General features: G+C 42.8%; 2 protein-coding genes and 1 long non-coding RNA gene across 3 annotated transcripts; 2 read left to right on the forward strand and 1 right to left on the reverse strand.

Moving 5' to 3' along the window:
* Positions 1-2,149: 2,149 nt before the first annotated feature.
* FBXO28 (F-box protein 28) lies at positions 2,150-15,763 on the forward strand. The gene is made up of 5 exons (XM_040611948.1): positions 2,150-2,409; positions 8,331-8,440; positions 9,451-9,589; positions 12,123-12,318; positions 14,041-15,763. The coding sequence occupies exons 1-5, from the start codon at positions 2,197-2,199 to the stop codon at positions 14,433-14,435; spliced, it is 1,053 nt and encodes a 350-aa protein (XP_040467882.1). The 5' UTR covers positions 2,150-2,196; the 3' UTR covers positions 14,436-15,763.
* On the reverse strand, positions 9,017-20,504 carry LOC121096197. The gene is made up of 3 exons (XR_005830394.1): positions 19,859-20,504; positions 13,996-14,094; positions 9,017-9,581 (listed from the first exon to the last, which is right to left on the reverse strand). It is a non-coding gene; the product is annotated as an uncharacterized LOC121096197 (long non-coding RNA).
* A 131-nt stretch (positions 20,505-20,635) lies between these two features.
* On the forward strand, positions 20,636-25,951 carry DEGS1 (delta 4-desaturase, sphingolipid 1). The gene is made up of 3 exons (XM_040611393.1): positions 20,636-20,814; positions 21,687-22,429; positions 24,682-25,951. The coding sequence occupies exons 1-3, from the start codon at positions 20,733-20,735 to the stop codon at positions 24,826-24,828; spliced, it is 972 nt and encodes a 323-aa protein (XP_040467327.1). The 5' UTR covers positions 20,636-20,732; the 3' UTR covers positions 24,829-25,951.
* The last annotated feature ends 747 nt before the right edge of the window (positions 25,952-26,698 follow it).

A 26,698-nucleotide genomic window follows, 5' to 3' on the forward strand; every position in this document is an offset into this window, starting at 1 on the left:
GTTTTAAACTGCTGAGTGTGCATGTGAAAGGAGATCAGGTCCTAAAATCATGTACAAGAATAAAACCCTTGTTCCAAGATAGCCAGATCATTTTGCAGCAGCATTGATGAGTCGAAGGGCGGGGGGGAGCAAAACACTTCCAAATCCGTACAAGGCACACAGTGTTCTGCTCCCAAAAAGGAAATATTAATTTCAGTGCACATTTTTGGAGTGCCATTAGGATGACACACATAAAGGCTTACCCTTGCATTTGCCCTGCTCCCAAGTTAATTCTTTTCCAGTTGCAATTTTTTTCATTTAAGAAAGAGGCTAAAGGTGGGTTTGAGAGGAGAGGGGGAGGTTGCACATGAAAGGAACAGGTTAAGAGAAACCTTCAAAGAGAAGAAGCATGGCTGAAAAAAATGTACAAGGATGCTGCAGGCACCTAATGCTTTAGTCCTGTAATATTTCAAGCTGTACTACCTTGGTGCAGGTACTGCAGCAAATGGCCCTATTCTCCCAAAACATTTGATGGCTTTTTCCCATACACTTTGCTACCGTTACTTCTGGCATTTGCTTAGTTATTTTCTTTAGCCAGTCAGTCTTCAACATCACCAGTTCCCCAAGCCAGCACACGTGCTCACCAGTACTGATGTGAAAAAAGCAGCAGCTGAATGCAGAAAGGAGACAGCCACCATGCTTTTTAATGGCTGTGCCAAGTTCTGTTGGGCTAAAATGGTTGTGAACATACAGTGTGTCTGTGACCATGCTCAGAAACACCAGGGAATGTTCTAGAAACAGCCCCTCATCCCACCTCTTTGTTGCCTCAGCTATTCCATCCAAGAAACCTCGCTGATATACAGGATTAAAGGCAAATAAAGGAGAAGAGTTTGTTTTATTCTCGGTGTTTTGCCTCCTCATTAATGTCTGGTTCCTAGCAGCGATCTGCAGGCTGCTGGCTTTTGCCAGCTGCTCTGACCCCTGCCTGCTGGCAGCAGACCCACACGCCCCCCACTCACCCCGGCTGCTAGGGCTCACCCTGTGTGCCCCAGCCAAGGCGGGATAGGCCCAGCTTGAACACAAAAGGGGGTACTCACCCCTTCTATACGTAGACTAGAAAGGCCTGGAAGAGGTACGTAGCTGTGCCTCACGAGCCAACAGAGGTGTCTTTCTGTCTTGTAGCTGCCTCACTGTGATCCGGCCATGTTTTCCTGGGGGGCCGCTGTGCCCGCAGCAGGGAGGGAGCGCTGCCGTGTGCCAGGCACGGAGCTGCTGATCTCTCCATTCCCGTGTCCAGCCACAGGCCGCGAGGGGATGGCGTGAAGCTGCCTCCAGGGAAGTTCTGGTTCAGTGTTAGGAAAAAAGCTCCACACGGAGCAGATAGTGCAGCATGGGAGCAGGCTCCCCAAGGAGGGGGTCACAGCCCCAAACCAGTAAGCATTCAAGAATCATTGGGAGGCATATATATGTAGATATATATATGGTTTAATTTTAGGTTGGGCTGTGTGGAGTGAGCAGCAGGCCTAGATGATCCTCACAGGTCCCTTCCAACCCTGGCTAGCCTGTCTCTGTGAGCTTCCACAGCCTCCTCGATCGCCTTACCCTCCTGTCTCTTCTTCCACAGAGTGGGAAGAAAAAAGCCCTGTAGCTACGCTACAACACGCACCAGGCTGGAGTGTGAAGGCCCAGTGGTGCGGGCTGTGGCAGGGGGAGCTGAGCTGCCCTCGGGACTGTCGTTGTGCCCCTGGGAGGGCGCCCACCAGGCACACGGAGCTCCTTGCCCAGCGCCCTGACGCCCTTACCAGCCCTGCCTGCGCTTCTCATCCTGCACCACCTCCCGGCCCTCACGACAACACACCACCACGGTTTCTTTCCGGCCATTTAGTTTTAATGTGCCTCAGGTGGGGTACCCAGCACCGGGGGAGGGCATTGCCAGCCACCTCCGCCACGCCTCAGGGCCTCCCCTCAGGCGGCTGAAGGGCCTGAGGGCCGCAGCCCCGCCCCGCCCAGTCCAGCCCCGCCCCGCCCGGCCCCGCCCCTGCAGGCACCTCGGCGGCGGTTGCCCGGGGCCGCGGCCGTTGCCGTTGCCAGGGGCACCCGCGTTTGTGGCGTTCGTCGGTTTCTGCCGCCCCCAGGCGGGCAGTGGGAGCGGGGGCGGAAGTGTCGTTAGAGGAAGGCTCGCTGCCCTCCCTCGGTGGAGGAAGGACGGGCTCCGAGATGGCGGCGCCGGAGGAGCGGCTCGTGTCGGACGGGGAAGGCGGCGCCCTGGGCTCGGCGCGGCTCTCCCCGCCCCCGGTCCCGGAGTCTCCCGAGGCTCTGGCGCCTTTGGAGCCGCCGCCCCAGAGCAACACGCTCATGGGGCTGCCCATCGTGGCGATCGAGAACATCCTCAGCTTCCTGTCCTACGATGAGACGAGCCAGCTGCGCCTGGTAGGGGCCGGGGCGGGCAGGCGGCGGGCCGGCCGGCCGGGGAGCCGCGGGGCGGCCGCGGGGAGTCCGCCGCGCCGGCCGGGAAGCGGCCGCGGACGGGGCGCGGGGTGCCGGGGGGGGCCCGGGGCGGGTCGGGGCGGTCTCCCCGCAGCCCTCGGCCGGGCCGGTGCCGCCGCCGGGGAGGGGGGCGCGCGGGGGGGGTCGGGCCGGTCTCCCCGCAGCCCCCGGCCGGGCCGCCGTGAGCCCCGCACGGGCGGGCCCGGGGGCCGCGGCCCTCGCTCGGTGCCTTCCCTCCGGCCGCCGTGCGAGGCTGCTGGAGGCGTGTTTCCCCTGGTGACTGCCCGTGGAGGGGAGCGGGGCTATTGTGTCTCGTGCCTGCATTTATTTTTACCTATAGAGCTTAAGCCTGCGAGCGCAGGAGCCGGTGAGCCTGCTGCTCCCGGGACCCTGCCCTATCTAGAAATCAAAGGGGGGGGGGGGGGGGGGGGGGAAGACGTAAAGAGGCCGTTGTCTGCCTGAAAGGCCGCCTGCTTCTTCCTGTCGTAGTAGTAGATCTAATAAAAGGTATTACCTCTACCTCTGAACTTTCGTAACGCAGATGAAAAAGCACAGCTGTCAGCAAAGAGATCAATATATCTCAGTCCTTAACTGCCTGCATAAGAAGTCTGATGTAAACTATGACATAATATGATAAGCTGCCGTCTTGCTTTTTTTTAATGAGGTTGTAAATGGAATAATAGTGAGGGAATTAAGCATCGCTTATGTAACCCTCAGTAAACTTGCACTGGCTGCACTGTTGCTATTTTAAGAACTCTTATTAGTCTAAACTGGATGATATTACAAGCGTAGTTCTACAGAAAATTAGAACTCTGTATGTCCTGGATCAGCAGCCTGAAGTGTTGCATCCTGACTGTAACTTTAAACTGAAAGCTCTTCAGACAGAAAATCTAGTTTTATTCATACTGCACCACATACACCAACACCTAAATCTTTCTAGCGTGCTGTCAGTCCACTGAAGACTTTTGCTGCTTCTGTGAGAGTAGGTAGTGGATCTGTGAAGAAGATACCATACTGCCTTTTGGGATTGCAGCCTCTGCTTTGGGGTACTTACGGTTTGAATGAAGGGAAGTACATACTTTGGGTGTGCTTTGTGTTGCATGGTCTGTATTGCAGCACTGGACACAGGCCTTTGCTGCAACTTTCTTTTGAATTTTATGAACGGTAGTGCCCGTGGGAGATATCACTAGTCCGTAGAAGTTTTTTTCTTTCTGTAGGGCTAAGTTAATGTTGTAAGCAATGCTTTGTCAGCAGTGGAGAACAGGAAAGATGGTGGTGTAAGGACTAAACCAGCCGCTGAAGTCTCAGTGCTACTGAAGAGGTAAAATGGAACTTTATGCTGTCATCTGGCACTTGCAAGTTCATTTTTCCAGAAGACCACTGTCCCTTTCAGAAGTTTCAGAAATACGCAAAACCAGACTGGATAAATCCCAACTTTGACACACAAATGGAACAATACTAGATGTAAAACAAACTAAACTATTCCACTGGTCTGTCCCTATTTTTAATTTTTGAGTCAGTGACAGCCAGGAAACTTTATCTCCATCAAATTCCTTACTGTTTTCTTAAGCATATCAGAAGGCAGTGACCATTCTAAGAATGCCTGTCTTTGTTAACCAGCAGTAATGTAAAGAATCAAAGCCATTCTGGTTTGACCTAGTCAAAAGAGTAGCTCATAACCACATAAGCTTGATCAGCGAGGTCTTTCGGATGGCCATACAGAACTAAAGGTGTTCTTTTGGCAATTCCCTGAAAGGAAAAGACTGGATATTTTAATAACTCCAGATGCTGTTGACAGAGAATTAAATATAGCTTTTAAAAATAGCAATGCCTAGGCATAAATTCATAATAAATTTTCATCACTTTCAGATTTTGAAAGGCTACAAGTAGCCTTGGGAGACATTTGTATATCCCTGCTCTAAGATCTGTCTTGCACAAACAGTAAATTTTTCTTCTCTATGAGAACTGACTTGAGCTGCTTATCAAAGATGAATGGGTGTATCTTATAACAAATAGTATTGTGCTAAAGGTAACGCTGCAGGACCATGTTAATTGAATGACAGGATTAAATTGCTTAGGTCTCATAAACATTATAAATGTGCCCAAAAGCAGCCTCATTAGCCCTTTAGAATGTGGCATTCCATGGGATAAGGCATCTTGAGGAAGGTAGGAAGATCTGATGCAGGACATCAGTCAACCGAGTTTGATCATGCATGTGTAGTTATAAAATGTGGATTCCTAAACTTACTGATGCATTCTCTGGATCCTAGCACTGAAGGAAATGGATGTCCTGATTGCTTTCTTTTTCTGCATCACCTTAGCTCACTGATTTTTTGGGGGAAAAAAGTAATCTTTTGAGTTGAACTGCTGTTGGATCTAGAGTGTGTACAAGAAGACAGACTAAGGAGTTGTCTGGGTGGGAGGACATAGAACATCTGCAATTTTTCAGATTAAAATAAGAGATAGGAACCTGTATTGTTTCTATAGACCATTATGAGGAGCATAATCTAAGTCTTAAGATCCGTAAGTTACCTTCTGTCACCAAAGGATGAGGTAAAGAATGTTTCCTGCTTATGCAGATTGCCATCAGGGAAGCCAAGAGCATGGGCCCTCATTGTGCAAAGAAACACTTGCTTTCTTGAGCATAATGCTTTCTGCTATTCCTGGTGTTACTGCATGGAAAAGCATAAATGAAGCACCTACTGGTTAAGCAGTGAAGTCAATCTAAAGTAATGGAGACTAAACAACAGGCACTAAGAATGCAGTCTTGTCTGAAATGATGCAAATCTTGAGTTCTCAAACTTGTGTTCAGAAAAAGTGAATGAGAGGAAAAGCAGCAGCATTTTGCTTTCGGTCCTCTTGAGTATTTATTTCATCTGCTTCCTCTGATAGGTCATCGTAAGGGAAACAAAACCCAGAAGATCGTTGTGTCTAAAGCTGTAATCTTCCGGACAAGCTGCAGCCTAGTATGCATGCTGATAGGGAAGCTAGCTATCTTCCAGCTTTTGAAGGCTTCTTTTTACTGTGATTTTTTTAAATGACTTACAGAAGCTCTGGAATTTTTACCTGAGTGGGATAATAATGAGATTCTTATATTCCAGTTTCTTTTCACTTGTATATAAGAGCTTGGAAATGCACTTCTATTCAGGCTATTCCTACAGCAAACGTGATTAAAACCAAACAATCCACAACCTCCTCCCATGAACATTCTGAGGAAAAGGTTATCTTGGATTCTGACGCACGTAAAGAAGCGTCTTAGATCCTGCAGCAAACTTGCGCTTATTTTCTGCACAGCACAAATAAGGACTGATAGCGTTTGGACAGCACGGCTTTAATCTTCCCCCGGTTTCAGTACATTTGTATCTACAGACATTTCTATTTTAAAGCTTCTTGCTGAAGTCATCAACATTTTGTCACGCACTTATACTTTACCCTAGAAGGGCATTATGGAATATGGTGTCTGTGTAGCCCCTAAGAAAAATATATTGAGTCTAAATACTTCAAGCTATTTTAAACTCTGTTATAAATACTGGTTATCTGTTAGTGGAAGAAATAAGATGTGCTTGAGGAAAGGGAAGGTGGTAGTAGTTCTCTAGTAGATTGTGTCAGCTTAGTTTGTTTACAAATTAGGTGGAAAATCAGTTATTTTATGGAAGCTGTTACAGCATGTAAGTCTGCACGCTCAGAAGCAATCACCTCATTCTGCTTTCACATGGTCTTGGAGTAACTTTCTAATACTGAAATTTGAACACAGTGTCTGGTTGGACTTGACATTTGAGAAAACTCGGGCTCTTTCAGCTTTATGGCTAGAATAAGAAAATATTCACAAAAATTTGCAAAGACAAATATGAGCCAATGAAACTTTTTGCTTTCTTATGGTCCACTGAATAGCTAGTACCAAACTGTCTTGGACTAATACAAACACTTAAAAATGTAGTAATGCTACTTCGCATATGAGTGCTGACTATAGTGTCTAAGAAAGGTATATTGTTCCTATAAATACAGGTGCCATATGGTTTAAACGGTGCCATCGGGAACCAGCTGAGAGTTAAGAGATTATTGGTAAAATAAGATGCAGACCACCACTTTAGGTTTCTGGTGGTGCCTGTTGTCTGTTTGGTGTTTGGGTTCTAGACTGTTTATTGGCACAAATATAGGTAACGTCCAGAAATTGGAGCAAATAATACTTGATGCCGCATAGCGTATGAGCAAAATGAGTACGATTTAAAAAAATCCCGTGTTTAAAAATCTAGCGCAGCTGATGTTACCCATCGCAGTTTAGTGTCTGGGATGTGGGAGGGCTTCAGCACACCCCGGGTCCTTCCTGCCACCAGGTGTCAGTGCACACGTGGTTAAAGTCACTCCGGGCTTCTCTGAATTCGGAGCTAGCGATGTGCCTGGGATAGTTTTGTCTCCTGTGCGGAGTAACTGCCGCGGAGTAACTGTATAGCTAACGTAGCCGTGGTGTAGTGGTGCAGGTACGAGCTCCTGGCTACACGTAAGTATCGTACTCAGAAATGGTATTGGATCTAGGCATCCCTAATGCAGCTAGTATCTTGGAAGAAATAGGATGATTTCTTCCAGTAGTTGAAGGGCCAGCATTATTTTTTATACTCTGGAGAGGATTTAGCTGATTCTGTGAAAGTGGGGGAGGGTGTGCTGAGACTGTACCTCGGTAGTTGGCCTGTCTGATCCTTCTCCTTTGACTATTTAGCAAGGAAGATCTAATCCAAAGGAGCATTGACAGATTGACAGGAATTGCTTCATGGTCTGTTTATACAGATCTGTTGGAAAATGATCAGTTCTTACAGAACTTAAACTAGCTGGGACAGAGGAAGGCTCGCAGAAAGTAGAATGTATTTAAGTAGTGGCTTCCATATGAACAGAAAATAATTGTAGGCTTTTCTGGGAGAAGTGAGAGTCTTCTTCCTCAAGGTATAAACTTCCATAGACTTTAAAATTATGAAATGAGTAATGTATAGAGGGAAGGAGTGTTTATTTAAAAAAAAAAAAAAAAAACAACAAACAAAGGCAAAACTAATCCACTGGAAAGTGGGGTCACAGTGGGAGTTGTGCATTTCAGTAAAAAAAATAATCAATTTCAAAGGACAGTTGGTTCACTAAACTCTTGCATCATAACTGAATTGCAATTGCTTTAAACTTTTGTACAAGTTGGCTTTGCCTTATAACTGGTTACTTTGTGAAGGCTTAAATTTAGTTGTTTACTGTATCTTCTGCAGCTATTGATGTCCTTTCTCCCTAAATCTGTGGAAAAAAAAATGGAGGCTATTGGTATCCAGCATACCAGATAAAGGATTCTGTTAATCAGAGAAGAAAATATTTTTCTTTATCCAAAAAGGAATCTTGTTTCACGTGCACTGCATTGCATAAGTTTTTAAATTTAATTGTGGCTATCTTCAAAAACATAAGCCTTGAATGCTGGAAGAAAGCCACTATGATTTCTTGTTTTTAAAATCTTTTTTAAACTGCAAAAAACCATGTAACTTGATCTACCAGAATCACTCTGGACACCAAGTTAAAAGTCAGGCACAGGCATTTGCAACTTCCATTAAAATCAGAGGAAATTTCATCTGTTTATATATGGGTGGCATTCATCCTACTGTCTCTCGTTACGCAGTATCAGGAGATTAATTTGTGAACATGGGGAACATAGCTGCTCCTTTTTGGAGTGTCATGATTGTTGTTAGAGATGGTGATGCCTTAAGGTCAACTGCAGTTTCTGCTTCTTGAAATGGAGGAAAAAGTGATAAGAGAATCTTTTAATACCCAGCAAGTGTGGATAATAGTAAAAGTGACTTTTGGCCTTAATTGAGCCTTAAGTTTTTCTTTTTGCTTAAATACAGGTTTGTAAGCGAATGGACTTGGTTTGCCAGCGAATGTTGAATCAGGGATTTCTGAAGGTGGAAAGATACCACAACTTGTGTCAAAAGCAAGTTAAAGCTCAGCTTCCAAGGTATGTACCAGTTAGAACTGTAGTTACATGTAAATGTACTGGAATCTTTTCAGCAGAATATTGAAAAGGAATTTCTTGCTGGCTAATTCTGCTTAAATATCTTGAAAATTTGAGTCACATTTGGTTTTACTTAATTTTTTTCCAAAAGCAACTTGAACCTAAGATCTAATTACAGAATAATAGTGTGGATGAATGTAAGTTGTCATATACTATAAACTGGAATATTGGAAATTGTCTCTGGTATTTTAAACAGAGAGAAGAAGAGTGGGTTCTGTATTGCTCAACTCTTCTGGCAAATCAAGTAAGGACTCCTAGGAATGAATAAATGCCATTCCTTTTCAAGACTAACTGCCTTCACTGGTGATTGATCTACTACTCTGCTTAAAAAAAAAAAAGGTTTCTCAGTGCCAAGGATTACATGCGAATGGGGGAGGGGGGGTTGATGTGTGAGCCTTACTGGGAGATAGTTTCTCACTAAAGCAATGCCTTTTCTCCTTTCAGTAAGCACAGCTGTTTCTGTGTGCTATCAGATTTTCCAGTAAGAACGAAGAAAGTAAATGCCACTTGAAGTAGAGATCCTTTGTCAAAAGAGTTTATATCTCAACCTAAATTTGTAGCAAGCATTAATAATATATTAAATTTATGTCAACTGCATTGAAGTACTAACTGTAGGAATATGGAGGGATAAAAATATGATGCAGTGTCTACTGCTAGTTATAGTACTGAAAGCTTGTTTTTAAATAGTCCTAAATTACATATTGAGTTTATGGATCCCATAAGATGTAGCAATTATTCAGAGAACAATTTTTGTCTAAGAAAGTGTAGCGTGCTATTACTAGCTGATTCTTAATCTGTATTGGATTTTTTTTTTCTGTAGAGACAGAACTAATGTTAGTGGTTACATTTTCAAACCTCAGAGGGTTTAAGGGTGAAATTAACTCTAGCGATTTTACAGTTTCATTTTGTTGATTCATTGTTAAATCAGTGTCACTTAATGGTATGTCTTCTAGACGGGAGTCAGAAAGAAGAAACCATTCATTAGCTCGTCATGCCGACATCCTTGCTGCTGTAGAAACCAGACTCTCTCTGTTAAATATGACTTTCATGAAATATGTGGATTCCAATCTCTGTTGCTTCATACCTGGAAAGGTAAAACGTAGACTGCATTATGTGAATGTGTATATGTGTTTAAAAAAAATTGTGCAACTTAACCTGGGACAGCTGGGACAAATTTGTATGTGTGTGTATATATATACACTGAAACTGTTCCATATACTTGAAAACACACACACAAGCCAATGCTCGGCTGTAACAGGCAACGTGAAATGAATGAACCAGATTATATCTAAATATTAATTATTTTAAACTTGATTTCCATTTTCCCTTAGATTCTCACTTAATTCTGATGTTTGACTTGTGGCATATACATCCTATACAACCTTTTACAAGAAACATATGATGTGTAGGGTTTAATTCTGAATTTTAATTGTAGAAAAAAGCTGGAGGCCAAGTCATCAGAAGATGCAGTAATTTAGACCACATATAACACTAAGCACTCAGTCCATCAGGATGATTTAGGCATCTTTCTTAAGGGTTTGAGTACTTCAGATTAATTGAATTAAGATATTTAGTATTTGGAAACACTGCTCATTATGACAGTGGATGCGGTATTTTTGTACAGTAGGTGGAATTAGTTTTAAATGTAGATAAAGTGTGTTAAATATTAATACTGCTGAACAATTCTGTTGTTTCAGAATACTACCCCAACATAAAATATAAATTATGCAAGCGAGATGTGCCTTAGAGATACCACTGTTTTATAGGATCTGAAAACAGAAGTCCACAAGGGAACTGACAAAACCATGATCTGAGGAAAACCGGTGCAGCTCATGGTTGAAACGAGATCAGTGAATATTAGCCTAATGCTGTACTCATTGATCATTCTGTGTAAGATTTGGATATGTCGGTATTAATTTTTCATGGGCAGATAACTGAATTGCACTGGGATGAATGGAAAGGTTAGCTTTTGGATTCGTGCAAAGCATGGCACAGGCAGTTCTACATTCAGTACTGTAGGATAGGCTGTTGGCAAGAAATGGTTTTTTATCTTGAAGAGGTGACCATTTCTGTACACTTGCTGACTTAATATTGAATTAATTTTATATTAAAACATTACAGTTTAATATATTTACGCTTATTTGGTTTTATATTTTTATATACCTAACATGTATTTTAAAAAATGTAATATAACATAAAGTCAAATAAACTTAAGTCCTTGATACTACATAGTAAATGAAAAACTTAAAAGAAGTGTCACCTTACTTTTTTGAAGAGTAGATGGACAGGCAGTCCTCTCTTTCTTTTAATAAAAGTACACTAATCTAGACCTGGGGCGTGCAGGAGTTGGTCAAGTGAGCTGTGGGCACTGAGTTATAAGGACCTTGTTTGTGTTCGGATAGAACAGCTAATTATTTACTTAGTGTATGAGCTTGCTAGCACCACTACACTGTCAGCACAGTTACCAGTTCACCTGAAGATCCTCTTTTGGTCAAGCAGATTCAAGGCTTAGTGTTCGTTTACAGTCTGTGGTTTCCCTCAACCTGCACTGTTCTCATCAGGAAATTTTGTTTGAATGAAGCTGCCACGGAACTGTCAGACAGTGAATTTGTGTTAGAATATGTGAATCCTGATTTGAGGCTTGGTGTACTGTGTGAGGGTTCCTGGTGATAGCAGTGCTGCTGTAAGATTTTATATTGAGGACAGCAGAAAAATGCTTTGAGGATGATGTTGCTAACAGCATATACCATGGGTAAAATTAGAGAAGTCTTTTGTAAGCTTGTTGTGTGATGAGATGCTTTAGTTCTTTCTGGCTTTTGCAACTTTTTAGCTAATCTTCCTTTATTAAAACACAAGATGCAACTGTATTGGCTTACCTATTATTCTAAGTCCTTAAGATCCGTGTTTTTCAGGAGATTCTTAAACTATTCTTAGTCCTGTGCGAAATACCCGTGTCAGTAGTTTCAGTACTAAGAGACCAGGACTCCTATCTTGACCTGCCTCAGACTGTAATTGATGAGTGAGACACCCTGCATCTCGCTGTATCTCTCCTAACCAAAGGGCTTGCTTGTCAAACCTGTTAAGAGGGTGCTTGTGTTCTCTGTCAGCAGTGGATTGATGCTTTATAAATTAATAAATTTCAGACTTAATCTGAATTTGAAATATTTTGGGTGTGTACAAGTGGACTCAAGTACATATTTACAGCTCTTTAGACCAACATAATGGTAATTCTTGCTAGTCCATGTGTTTCATAACTGGCTGGGGGAGTAACTGCTCTGCATTGTGGCTAAGTATCTTGCTTCAGATTTTCCAAAAAGAAATGATAATGCTCTGCTGAATATAGATTATATAACTTTGAAGTCAAGTGTGGATATAGTAAAACAAAATTTCACACAGTGAGCATTATTTCATGAGTTTGAAGAGAGTTGTTGTGGTAGATCAAGTGCATAGCTTCTCTGATATATCACAAACAGCACTTCATTTCAAAAAGCTGATTTAGAACTAAAGCACGCAGTGGTATGCAATAAGTATGTAGTAAAAGCCCCTGCATATGCCAGCACTTCTAGAATGATCTGAAATAATGGTGCCTTTATCAGAAAATCCTAATTCTTCTTAAATGTTTTAGGTAATAGATGAAATTTATCGTGTGCTAAGGTATGTAAACTCTACAAGAGCTCCTCAGAGAGCTCATGAAGTTCTTCAAGAACTAAGGGACATTTCCTCCATGGCTATGGAATATTTTGATGAGAAGATTGTTCCAATACTGAAAAGAAAGATGCCTGGGTCAGATGTATCGGGACGTCTGATAGGAACTGCCCCAGGTATTAATTCCCACGTATAGTTAAGTTTTATTTAGTTTTTCTGTAAAAATTCACAGCACTGTATCTTTTTAAAGCTCCCTCCCTTAAATGTGAGCTTTATTACATAAATATTGATGATACTTGTTTCTTAAGAATGCTGACTGAAATTCATTTGCTTTGAAATTTAAGGAGTCTTTGTACTACCAAAAGAACAGTCACTTGAATATATGTTAGAATTATGCATAGTGTGTATTCATTAAACAAACGCTTTTGTGCCACCAATGAATGAGACTTTATCATTGCAATTGGTTGAAATTTGGCACACGAGATGACAGCTCGATGCCTTTTATTTTTAGGATGATCAGCAAATGAATTAGCCTAAGCTGTTGTAGTGCATAGAACATAACTTGTATGTGATATTTTGCTTTCCTGGGGCACTAATAGGCAAAATACTTACAGGTAATAGTGAAAAGGCAATTAAAACAACAGTCTGTAAATAAACAATTAAACTGATCCTTTGTATACTCTGCCAGACTTTCCAGAATTTTGTGAACCAAAGTCTAAGTTAGTTACCTGTAGTGTTTTCCCTGTGCTGAAAATCTTCACACTTGGGAACTGAGAAATCAACTCTCTGAAGGGATAACTTAATAATTTTAAAAAAATAAATAATTAAATTTAAGCAAAAATTATAGACCTAACTGTAGGAGCTGCTTGTTATTTCTGGTATGTCCTATCCATCCTGTTAGCTATAAGTGTGTATCCAGCCTCTCGATTATATCTTGTTAATTATACCTCAGTTCCATTGAGTCTCTCAGTTGAGGAAGTACTGCCCAAAACTATAGCTGATGCCAGTCGGCTTTTCAAGGCCAAGGCTTTATGTGGCATAAACCCACCGATTTTGTGTAGAGGGAGGAGCATAACCTAGCTAATGACAACCCTTTGGTGTCACATAACTGTACTTATGCTGGCATGTTAAAGGAGAATAAAAAGAGGAGGATGACTGTACTAGGCTGTTCCAGACTATTCTGTCTGTGTAGCACTGAAAGTTGCATCCTACTTGCACAGCATTGCTAGAAGAGTAAAATTATAGAAAAAAGTGATGGATATCTTTTATGATAGAAAAAGTGAAAGAAATTATACAGAAGCTGTTAGTCTTTGTGATTTGCAGGAACTAAATTAAAATCAAAAGTCCCAAGCTCAAACCCCAGGATCGTTTTAGCATTAGGAAGAATGATTCAAAAGAAGCAAGGAAAACAAATTCCTGACTTCCAGAAAAGTAAGTTAAACCGAAATACCTTGTCAAGCCCCAAACCACAAAGTTTTAGAACTTTAGCTGTCTACAACTAAGACAGCAGAATTTTACTGCTCTGTTGAAATATTTAATATAACGATTCTGTAATAAGCAATTTATAGATGTGGGGTTTTGACTTAACATCTGTGACACTAAGTCTCGATGACAACGTAATATCCCTACGTAATTTTTGGTACAGCAAAAGGAGCGGGGCTTATATACAGAAAAGGAATGATGAGCTGTTTTCCAGACGACTGAAAATCTTAAGTATTTTAAATTGAGTTGTGCTCCGAGATTACATGACTGTAAATTGGCTTTCATGTTCACGTAACTTGCAACCAGTATTCAGGTTCATGTTTGGGGGAGTAGGGATAAGCAAAATAGGAAAACTGGGACAAAATTCCTACCTTTGCCTTAAAGTTGCAGAGGATTAATCACAATTTTCTCTGAAGTTCCAGGACCTTCTGCAGCACTGACATCAATGCAGCTGTTCTCCAAGCAGAACCCTTCAAAACAGGAAGTCACCAAACTCCATCAGCAAGTAAAAGCAAATGGCACAGGCGTGACAGCGCTAAAGCGGGAGATGTCAGAGGTTCGCACCAAAGTGCAAGAGCTACAGAAACAATTCCAAGATCAAGAGCAGAAACTGCTTGAGCAAACCCAAATCATAGGTGAACAGAATGCCCGATTGGCTGAGATTGAACGCAAGCTGCGAGAGGTGATGGAGAGTACAGTAGGAAATTCTTCAGGTTCTGGCTCAAATGAACAGTCTCATAGAAAACGGAGGAAGGCGGTTGAATCCACAGACTGTCCTAGGAAATCTAAACGCCTTCGAAACAGAAAATAACTTGGGAGTTCATGACATCTTCAGGAGGATACACTGCTTTAGTAGCCCAAGCAGGTCTGCTTGTTTGGATACTGTGACTAGCTTCATGGTATCACTTAGGCTGCTGGCTCTTCAAAACACCACTTAGACTTGAACAGTAATTTTCCTTCATTGAGACTTTTTCCCTGCTTTCTGTATGGGTGGGCCTAATGCACAGAATCCTTATGATTTGCAATAGTTACATACTAACCAGACCTGCTCTGTTATGTTTTGAAGGGTTAATCTTTTTTTTCTGTGCAGATGTGTTTAAAGTAAACTTATTTGTGTTTATGCATATGTTCACATAAAATCTTAAATAAATTCAGTCTTAACTAAGAAGTTAAGTGTAAAAACAGATGTCCTGTTCACTTGAAGGAAAGATCCTCTTTTAAAATCTTGTTTTAGAGAACTTGACCTTTTTTGTTACAAGTGACCTTGTCTGGAATGTCTGAAAAGTAGTTAATACTTTTTGGAGATCTCTGTAATGAGTAAAACTGACTTCTTAAGCTACAGTATTGGCTATATATTTTTGTAAACTTACAAGGAAGGGCCTTCTATCCAGTCTTCTCATGCACACACCCTGGTTCTAGGTCTTGGGAGCCATATTCTGCATTTGCATGGATAGATGCATGTACAGCTTAGTCAGCCCACTAAAAGCACTTGCCTGAAATTGTTCTTATCTTTGGGAGTGAGCACAAAGACCTACAAAGCAATTTCTTTGTTCCTCAGCCATAACTTAGGACCTGCTTTCAGCACAACCACTTTCTTACAGTGAGGTGGTCTCACATCGCTAGCTGCAGGAGAGTTGGAACCCAGGCTGTCTGCCACTTTCGCTGCCTGTAAATCGCAGGTACTGTTAGCCAAAGCTGGAGAATTGAGAAGTGACCTATGCATCACTTGATTCGTAGGCCAACATCTAATAAGTATCAGACAAACTGTCCCTACAGTAAGCAAGCTCAGGGGGACATCATTTGAATGAAATACTGTATTATGGACAAACTTAAACTATTTTGTGTGTATGTGTCGGGGGTGGGGTGGAAATTTCTCTGTAACACTGATGACGATCCTCTAAGCTTTCCTTATCCTAAAAGGTAAATCATTTCAGACAAAGCTTTAATTTCTTTTGCACTTCTGTTTTGAGCTTGTAACTGGAAAAGCATGTCTTGCACTGTTCAGTCTCTCTGGTCACTTTAACAACCTCAGAGTTGTGTACAGTGATTTTCCCCACCCCCCATCTGTATATTTTTGGAACCTTATACAAATACCATTGTCCTTAGTTTTGTTTTAATGTACTAAAGTATGTAGCTTTATCTTTGACTTATGTTTCTTTTTTTTATCATCTGCTGCTCTGGGCTTAGGCAGTACTGACTTTAACTTGGTATGGCACTGAAAACGCAAATGCTGCATTTGTAGCTGTTCAAAGTCTTTGATACTACTACCATGGGTTAAAGTGCAGGTTTCTTGTATGTTTTGTATGGTTGTCAGCACAACATAGTGGTTGTATTTAAGTCACCAAAAAAATCAGAAATTGTCTGGTCAAATATTACATAATCGTGGGAAAACTGACATTTTTCCTGGAACTTTAGCTACAGCTTTTACTTTTAAAACATACCAGCTCGTATGAGAAGTAACATTGCAAATGCCTAATTTTTAGCAGACATTTGATTTTCAAATAAACTTGTTGGGTAGTTTGAGTCTTAAAAAAAAAAAAAAAAAGGTATGTTTCTTAAGAAAAGCATCAAGGAAATGATAAAAGGTTATCTGAGGGAAAGGTTAAACGGTTAAAAGGAGCATTATTTGCTATTACTGGTGTTCCATGGCTCAGATTTTTTTTTATTGTTAAAAGAGGTCTTTAAGACAGATACATGCTGTTCAGTTTAAAAAATACTGGCATACACTTTATCTTTTAAAAAATAATTTTGAATCTAAGGGTCACACGATAGCTATAACTACTGTGTATCATTTGATATAAATTAATTTAATGGTCATTCATGGTGACAGATTCATGTAAAGGTCTAATTAACGGGTATTTGTGGCTAAATACTTCTAAACAAGTATAAACCTGTGACTTGGGTTTGCTGAAAAGGTTTATTCATACATCTCTTCATGTGTTTCACTTTAGTTTCTTTATTCACTTCTAGAAGATGCAAACAGTTCTCCCCCTTCACAAATACGTAAATCGTTTCAGGTTATTCAAGAGTACGGTTTATTTATAAGTTAGTGAATCTCTAGCTGTGCGTAAACTGAGCTGGAAAGAACAGCAGCAGCCTATTGTCACATGAAACATTCTCGGTGAACGGTGCCAACTTGGAACCTTCAACTCAAGGAAGTCATGCGCTGCAAGTTTGCAGGTGCATCCTGATCTTCTGTGTGCTAAGTACGGTAAAACTGAATGAGGGCCATGAAACTGAAGGGGGTAAGTGGGGACGGTTACAAGCAAACTCTGAGAAATGCCGCAACAAAGGTACGCCGCTGTTTCATTTTTCACTTCCGGGGGAGCGAGGGAGACATCAGTATCAGATGGCTCTCAGACTGGAATACACACCAGTAGTATAGATAGAATGTAGAAAACCCAATGAGAAAATAGCTGGAACATTAATTTCTGACACCATATTGTTCGTTATTAAAAAAGTATGCATTTTGCAATATATTAAGAAGCTTATAAGTAGCCTGAAGTAAAACTAAATCACTTTTGACAATACATTTCTGTGCATGTTTATGTGAATTGGTCTATCGGCCTCAAAAAGTAGAGGGTTAGTGGCGATTAGTGTCTGCACGATCTGTTGAAGGAAGAATGCCAAACTAGTGAGACAAAGATGTAACTTGATGAGCTTACATGAAGAATCATTTTATTTGCAGCCAGTGTTCAGTTTTAGTACCTGTAGCAAGGGCTGAAATTGAACAGCTCAAGGTTGACAGAGAAGCTAATAGTGTGTTTTACAGTTACTTTCTTAAAATAGCTTAAAGCTACTGAGGCTAGCTTTCCTTCTTTTCAAGCTTTCATTTTTTTTCCCCTAAAACCAGCAGCTTGCTTTGTACACTGCTTTTTGTTTCATAGTAGGGTTGGGGATTTTTTACAAATTTGCATATCTAGTGAACATACTGAAAATGGTATTGGCAGATACCACAACAGTACTTTTTGATGGAAAAGCTGTTTGCAGCTGGGTCTTGCTCCCCAAATTGAACAAGCTGTATGTAAATGCAGTATGTAAGCACCTTCTAAACAAGGGCTAATGGATGTAACAGGTGGAAGCCCTGAATGAAGAAAGATACATGCTTAACACTAAATTTCTCAGATTAAAGAGCAGACAGAAACAAACAGTAACTTCTTCAATTGCTGATACTTGCTCAGGACAGCACGTTAATTTAAGCAGAAGTTCATTAATGTTATGAGGATGCTTTCACATAACTTCTGAACATAAAAGGTAAGACCATATTGAAGAGAAACTTGGTTGTTACTGAGATCTTCTAACAGTTAATTGTGGGATGCACTGAGATTGCCTAAGGAATTTTCAGTATCAAGAGCCTCTTGAAATTAGGATGACACAGGATGCAGTTAAATGTGCCTTCAGACAGGTGAAGACTACCTGATTTCTTTGCATTCCTGATGATTTTAAGAAGGTAACTGGCAGATTATAGTGAGAGATGGTTATTTCATTCCTAAGAAAATTCGGTTTGGACTACTTCACAGCAACGTGTCTGCTAGTTGTGAACTATTCTGATACTCTCCAGCTGCATTCCTGTGCTACTTTGACACTGTACCTGGACCAGCTCACTTGCCCGTGTGCTCTCCACTCCTGCAGTTGTCCTTACTGGATCTCATCTTCCTGATTGGATAAGCATGTGCTGCCAGCTTTGGTTTACATTTGTCACGAACAAGTGGTTTAGGTTAAGTTGCTGAAGAACCAGCCACTCTAGGATTTTTTTCTAGCTTTGTGTCAGCTGAAGATGGGCTAGGTCGTGGATCTCTTTTTCCCTTCAGAAGGGAAAAGGTCAGATAGAAAAACTGTTAGCTTGCTGAAGACCTCATAAATCTGGATTTGTTGTATGGACTGCTTAAACCAGAAAGACTCGGTGATTAAATAGGAAAACCGCTTTGTTTTCCAGGACACTCAGGCAATTACATTTTCCAAAGCTTTCTATTTAATATTTTTCTTAGTTGTTTAAGCCTTGTTTGGCTGCTATGGAATGTTTAGTTTATAAATCTGGGATCTTCTATTTAATTACCAAACTGAAACTTGTGACCATTTACAAACCTATATGCATTTTGCAGTACTGTAGACCTGCCTCTGTGTACCGAACTCCTGGTACTCTGTCTCTCCCCCTGTGCTCCTGTTGGCAGTTGCGACCTTTCTTATCAGCAGGCCCATTCGTTCTTTTGGCAAGATCCTTCTGGATGAGAAGGTTTTTAGCAAAATGATGGATAGCAGTGCTAATATTTGAACTACGACAAGAAGGGAACATTTTCAGAAACATTACATAAAGCGTTCAGAGTGCAGTTGAGTGAAACGTTTGTGACCCTGGCAATTTTGCAGTCAGCTTCTGCACTGGTAACTCAAATGCACTTCCTGGTTTATTGTGAAGCACTCACTGAGTAAAAAGTAAAACTGAACATCCCCTGCAAGGACAAAATGCCTTGCTGAAATCTAAATGTGTTTTACTTCCTACGCTGCACCAGTCCTCACAAAGTCTACAAAATTCATGTGACTAAGGAAGCAAAAGCTGTGAATAAACTTTCATCTCTCCTCTACTTGCTCCCTTTTTCACTTCTAATTCACATCCTAATACACACAGACTAAAAACGCATGTAAACACAAATACTCGCACAGCTGTTATGCTTTTTAGAGCCTGTGCTCTATTACTTTAGATTGTAAACATGTTCTAGTAGGAACTCTATTTCCCTTACATTTGCACCTTCTCACATGGGGCTGTTAGCTGCCAGTATGTATTAGCCTTTTTTATTCGTTATTACTAATAAATTTTAAGCAATGCATCACAAACCTCAAGATACTCTTATTACATTAATAGATAAGGTATAATTAACTTTGTGATAACTTCCTCTTGTCGTTTTTATCACTGACTTAGATTGTTTTAATTTGAGTGGATTTATGGACAACTAAAACTCCAAGCAAGCAGCCATTCAACTTCTACATAAAGTAATCTTTGTAACTGAACTGCCCACAGTCAATATTATATGAGAAACACGCAAGGACAGATTAAATGGAGATTAGTTCTCACAGAGGAGTTTGTCAAAGAAGTTTGTAAAATATCTTACCACAGAAAGTGAAGAAAACTGAGACCTTGGCACAGGTGTGTTGAGTTGTAGTTGAGTATCTTTAGCCAGCTTATAGAAATCTAGATTTTGGACAAACGATAGCTAGTCCCTACAGGCACACACCTCTTACCTTTGGAACAAAGTGCTTTTTAAGGAGCTGCTGTAAGATGCGGTTCCTGTTCCCGATCTCAAGCAAGCGAGCTGCATGACACCGTCTGCGGTGGCTTCTGAGCAGGTTGTCCCCACAACTGGAGAGGGGCAGAGATGTCACGGGCAGCTAAACCTGTGCGAACACCACCGCAGGCCGGAGGCAGGCGGGGCGGGCCGCGGGCCGCGGAGGCTTCTCCCGCCCGGCTGCCTGGCCTGGCGGCGGCCCTGCCCGCAACGCGGTGCCTGGCGGGGAACGCTCGGCGCGGGAGGGCTCCCGCCGGCACGGCCAGCCTTACAAGCCGAGAATCTTCTCTCTCTCCTTAAGTAACAGTTATGCAGGGGCGTTGTTAAAGGCACCCACAGCACAGGCAGCGACAGTGCCGGGCTGAGAGGCTCGCTGCCTCCCCGCGCTGCTCCCCTGAGGCGGCAGCGCCTCACGGCCCCTCGCCGAGCCCGCCGCGGCATCTCTCCCCTGAGAGGGGATACATACACACGCAACACGACTTCCCTGAGGCGGAAGCGGGGCCCCCGCCTCGCCGGCCGCCGCCACAAGCGCGGCTCTACCCGGCGGCGGCGCCAGAGCGCGGGGGCAGCCGCCACCGGCCCCTCAGGCAGCGGCACCGCCGGACGCCGCGCCCCGCCCGGCCAGGCCAGGCGAGCGGGGGGCGAGACGCACAGGCGGGGCGGGGCCTGTCAGCCCTGACAGCCGGCAGCAGCCAATGGGGGGGAGAAGACGGGCGGTGGGCGGGACGCCCGCCGAGCCGCCTCCGCAGCGCTATAAAGCGCGGTGCCGGGGGGCGACGCGGCGCTGAGCGGGCGGGCGGTCCGGGCCGTGTCGGTGTCGCGCTGCCGGGATGGGCAACACCGTCGCCAGGGAGGACTTCGAGTGGGTCTACACGGACCAGCCTCATGCCGATCGCCGCAAGGAGATTCTGGGTGAGGAGGGGGGCCGGCGCTGGTGCCGCCGCTCCTTGCCACCGGCTGCGTGGCGGGGGGGGACACCCCACAAAATGGCTGCCAGCCGCCCGCGCCGGGGGGAGGCCCCGCCGCCAGCTGTTCGGGGCCCGCGGGGGGCGGCCTGGGCCCGCGTGAGGGGAGCGGCGCCGGGCGCGGACGAGGGGGCGGGAGCCGCCGCCTTGGCGGCGCTGGCGGGGGAGGGGACGGGACGGGAAGGAGCGGGGCGGGGGGGTGGCTCGCCCGGCCTCGGCGCCTGCAGGGACAGAGCCCCAGCCCCGAGGCGCGGGACGGGCGGCCCGGGCTTCCATTTCGAGCGGCGAAGCGAGCGCCCGGCTCCGGTCAGCGCGGCGGCTCGGGCTGCGCGCCCCCCGCGCGGGGTAGCCGAGCCGGCGCCTGCCTGTCGTGATAAACAGCTCGTGTGTCGCGATAAACAGATCACGTGTCGCGTAGCGGTCAGCGCGGCGCCCGGTACGGGGCTAAGCAGCCGCGTCGTCTAGCGAGACGGCCAAGATGGGAGCGCGCCTGCTGCAGCCCCTGCGAGTCACGCTGGCTGCCCGTGCGGAGCCGCGTCCTTCCCGCGGAGGCTGGAGGTGGCCCCGGTGCTTTCCATGGACGTGGCTAGTTGCTGAGCAACAGAAAAATACTAAAATAACTTAATTTTTAAAAGGCTTCGCTGTAACAATGAATGTCACAAGTGGAAAAGTGGGGCGTTTTCATTACCTTGGCAGACAAACCCTCATTGGGAGGAAGGGAAGAAATCACAGTCCCTGCTTTTGTAATCCGATTGGGAGAGCCGGCTGTAGGGAGAGCCTCTAAGTGATTCCTTTTTCGTTTAATTCTTTCCCATTTAGCTAAACATCCAGAGATAAAAGCGTTAATGAAGCCAGACTACAACTTGATCTGGGTGGTTATACTGATGGTTCTTGCGCAGTTGACTGCCTTTTATCTAGTTAAAGACTTGGACTGGAAATGGGTGATCTTCTGGGCATATGTTTTTGGAAGCTGTATTAGCCACTCCATGACTCTGGCTATTCATGAGATCTCTCACAACAGTGCCTTTGGCAACAGCAAAGCGATGTGGAATCGATGGTTTGGAATATTTGCCAACCTCCCTCTTGGTCTCCCGTACTCCATATCCTTCAAGAGATACCACATGGATCATCATCGTTACTTGGGAGGCGACGGAATTGATGTGGACATTCCTACTAACTTTGAAGGCTGGTTTTTCTGCACCCGTTTTAGGAAGTTCATATGGATTGTTCTTCAGCCTTTTTTCTATGCCATTAGACCTCTCTGCATCAATCCGAAACCCATTACACGACTTGAAATAATCAATTTATTGGCTCAGCTTTCCTTTGATATTGTGATATATTACTTATGGGGAGTCAAATCCACTTTTTACATGCTTGCTGGTTCAGTACTTGGACTTGGGTTGCACCCAATTTCAGGACACTTCATAGCTGAACATTATATGTTTTTAAAAGGACATGAGACTTATTCCTACTACGGGCCACTTAATTTGCTCACTTTTAATGTTGGCTACCACAATGAACATCATGACTTCCCCAATATTCCTGGCAAGAGCCTTCCACTGGTAAGTTTACTTCCAAGGTTATCACTTTTTCTTAAAATAAGTCCTACTTGAACTTTAAAAGCAGGTTCAACACTGATAGAAGAATGAAAGTTTGGAAATTAAAAAAAAAAAACAGACAAAAAACCCCAAACCAAAAAACATCAAAACCCATCCAACTCAACAGTTTCTAAGTTGAGTGATGAAGGGGGTAACCACTTACCATTTTAGTGGTATCCTGAGCCAGCTTCCAGTGTCAAGCCCATTCCATGAATGGAGAGGGAAGGAAACGCATGTCTTATGCTTTGCACTAACTTTAGTTTTCTGTAATTACAACCGGCCTTCTGATTTCTTCAGTTTGTAAGTATGCAAAAAAAAAAAGAGTAGGTAAGAAGAAGTTGCAGATAGTTTCAGAGATTTGTTGGCTTTGTCCTTGAAATTTTAAGGACAGTATTGTAATGCATGCTTATCTGTCAGTCTCTTCTATCACTGATATTCCCTGGTGGGGAAGAGAGAGTTTGAGGTACCTGATAATGTTTATTGTACTGTTGACAAATGTTTAATAGCTTTCTAGTTTGGAGTAGCTCAGTTTTCTCTAGAGAGAACCTTTGAACCCCAAGTATCAGCTGTACGCTGACAGAATTAAGGCTTCAAAGCTAAGAGTTAGACCTGTCACATCTGCATGAGTAGCAGATGTGAATTTCCAAACTAGTTTCTCCCCACTTCAATCTTTGTTGGTTTCTTTTAAGCAGGAGCTTAATTCTCATTGTATGTGTTAATTAATTGGAGCATGGGAACACAGGCTTCCAGGGGTTACACCTGAAACTCATCTCCAGGGAAAAGTGTTTCCCATCAGACACTAAATTTGCAGTTTGACAGCAGCTGTGGTGTTGGCCTGGTACTTTGTTACTGCACTTGGTAACAGTTAAGACCTTGTAAACTTGTGCCTTTGGAGTCTAAACTTGATTGTTACTTCTGTTGTGAGTGGTGGAATTGTAGATGAAGTAACTACTCCAGCACTACTTTAGCAGGGCAGGTAAATTCTGTAATTGGTTTGTTGAGACTTTGGGGTTTTTACCTTTTAAAAAGAAGATGATTTCTCTTATTCATAGATTTAATCTTTCAGATAAAGCTGAAGTTGCTTGAACTCGCCTTTGATACCTAGATGAGTGCTGGTGAACCAGCATTTCATTTGCACCAGTACTTAAGTTGTAGACAGGGAATTCGCACCCCCACCCCCAAGTATTTAACTGCAGAGGCAAATACCCAGCTTTGCTACAGGACTCTTAACCCACAGCTCCGATAAGAAAACAAAGCCTTCTTTCAGAACAGTGCAGTTAATTTGATTGAACTGGACTCTGCTATGCTATGTGCTAAAGATCCTGAAGTACCGAATACTTGATTTTAGCTGGGGTACCGGTGAGCTGAGAATAATTACTGTTGAATAAAAGTATACTGGCTAGATGCACTGATTGACAGGTGTGGTGATGGATCAAAACTCTCTTTAGCTCCAGACCAGGAATGCTAATATCTTGGGTTTGTTGCTTCTATAGATTACTGTTTTTCTTCTGTCTAAAGCTATGGAATTTAGTGAAAAATCAGTTTTGGGCTGTTCAGGTTTTTAAGGCTTTAGGTGGTTGGCCTTAAGTGTATCAGTAAGGATATCTAACTGAAACTCTAGGTCTTAGTTTAAAACAGTGGTCTAGCTAGCAGGTACATCCTGAGAATAAAGTCTCTGGAAGCAACTTGTGTTCATTCTTTTAACATCTGTCTTTAGAAACAAGATGTTCCTCAGAAGTAAGATATTTTTTTTTCTTCTGAGCACTGAGGTTTGAAATTACATCTAAAAATAGCCATGTTAAACATCTCATCCTAGAACTTAACATCCTTTTTAGTGATACATGTATGCTGATGAGTCATCACTGAATGGAGCCACCCACTTCCACTAGCAACCATACTGCTTGCTTTTGTGAGCAGTGGGTAGCACAGGGGACCCACATTCCCTGGGTAGCACAGAGAATGGAGTTCTGAGTGCTAGCACAGTTTGTTCTGGGTAGCTTCAACAGAAGAGTTTCATGCGAGGTTTACTTAACAATCGGGGAGTTGCTTTTTCATTCAGGAAACTTAAATGTTGTAGTGCTTGTAGCCTTTCCTATAGAATCTAACATCTAAAATGAAACTTTACTGCTCTACGTTAAGTTACAGGTTGAGGATTGTAAAGTTGTCATGATTGGTGCTAATATAAATAGTAAACAAACCTCCTATCTCCTCTTTAGGTGAAGAAAATAGCAGCTGAATACTATGACAACCTGCCACAATATAACTCTTGGATAAAAGTACTGTATGACTTCGTGATGGATGACACAATCAGCCCATATTCACGCATGAAAAGGCAATTAAAGGGGGAAGTGAAGCAAGATTAAGCTTCTGCCAACCAAAAAACCTTGAAATGTCTGCTTGCTTTAAAGTGGCTGGTATAAGGTCTCTTGCTAAAGCTGTTCACCAGTGTCCCGAATTCAGATCTACAGCAACACAGCAATGCATCCTTAAGGATTTTGTAGCAGACTCCTACCAGCTATAACATTCCTTGCAGTTCTCAGATTCATTTGTTTAATGTGTCTGTTTGCCGAAGGATCAGCGTTATATGTGTAATGCTGAATCACTCTGTTACAGAATTTACTTTGGCACGTGTTACATATAAAATCTGTCTGCCTCTTAGTATTTTAAAAGTTCTCAATGTAGTACCCTGCCCACAACATGCTATTTAGATGACTGTAGTGTTAAAATGCTTGCCTGTTAATTCTGAACTAACACAGTTTAACTTAAATCTTTTGTTGAACCTGTTTCCTAACTTATGGGTGGAAGAACTAAATTTGCACAGAAATGTTAAGTTGGCTTTTGTTTAAATGTGTAATATGTCATTTGAAGCATTGCTTTAAAGATCTACCTTTTCTACTGGAAGTACCTTAAAGGAGCACTCTATCAGAATGAAACCGGCGTCTTTCAGATGGCTTGTGTGACTTGCTTGTAAAAAGGTGGGGAATTCAAGGGTATTGCCAGCTTTGTGGGTCCCCAGCCTACTGCCTAAGCTGCCTGTGTCAGCATATAGCTTGAGCAGCCAGTGTTTTAGATTGTACTGTGTAAGCCACTAGTTAACCTAATATAACTGATCAGGTTTTTCATATTGGAGAAATCTTGTTGCAGTTTGGGGTATTTCTGGTCTGCAAAGAAAAATCATTAGGCTTGTCCTAATTGGTTCTGCTGTTACCATGGTTTTAAATGTTCAATCTATAAATATTTGCACTCAGTTGGAATTGTGCTTGTAAGGAAAACTTACTTGGCTTGTAAGGAAAACTGAATCAATTGAAGCACATACTGTTCTGGCAAGCAAGGCTAGCTGCAACCACTGACGGCTCTACCTATTAAGCACATCAGTCATTGTGTACTCGAAAGGTGTTGCTAAACGATCCTGACTTTCTTTTCCCTAAACCTACAGCACCCTATATAAACATTTGTCTGTCTTGCATATTAAAATGTGAGAGCACAGGTAGTGGTATCAAAATTTCCTGCTTGAGAAGTTTTTAAACTGGGAACAGAGAATGGATAGAATTGCTAAACACTGAAGGATCTCTGTATACCTCAGCACAGTGTATTTGCTTTCTGTCTTCTAATGCATTGATGACAGCTTTAAGCTGTCAAAAGATGGCTACAAATCACCTTTACACCTCAAATGGTGATCCTATGGATTGTTCTTCACTTACCTGAAAGATGGAATCTGATGAAGTTGGAAGTCTTAGCTGTTGTCTGTACCTGTCTGATGTAAGTAGCTTAACTTTTAGATGCTTTCATCTCCTGCATTTTATTTTTGGAAGAAGCTGAGTGCCTGACAAGAATGTGTTGGTGCATCTTAAACCTTGCTTGATTGCGGTCCTGTTCTTAATGTGTGTTTTGTTTAAGTGTGGGCCTCTATTTGCGGTTAAGCAATAGGAATATTATGAAAATGTGCCAACCACTTAAAAAGCGACTTCAATGGTGCCAGTAACCTGCTAGCCAGCCAACATATTGCTCAGGGTTGGGTGTAATGGCAAAATATATCCAGTATTTTTATATGTAATTTAAAAGTAAATATTAAAGTAATATTGGTCCCCTGATGCTGAAGGAATTAAGCTTTAGAGAAATTTGGTATTTAAGGCAGATGGAAGATCTGTTCTGTTGAGTGGTGGTACAGATGAACTGCAAAGAATCCTTGCCTTCCCTTTCTACTCTGAAGAAAACTGGCTTTGGTTGAAAGAC

Source organism: Falco naumanni, chromosome 12 (genome assembly GCF_017639655.2).
Source record: "Falco naumanni isolate bFalNau1 chromosome 12, bFalNau1.pat, whole genome shotgun sequence".
In the NCBI taxonomy this organism is placed as follows: Eukaryota; Metazoa; Chordata; class Aves; order Falconiformes; family Falconidae; genus Falco; species Falco naumanni.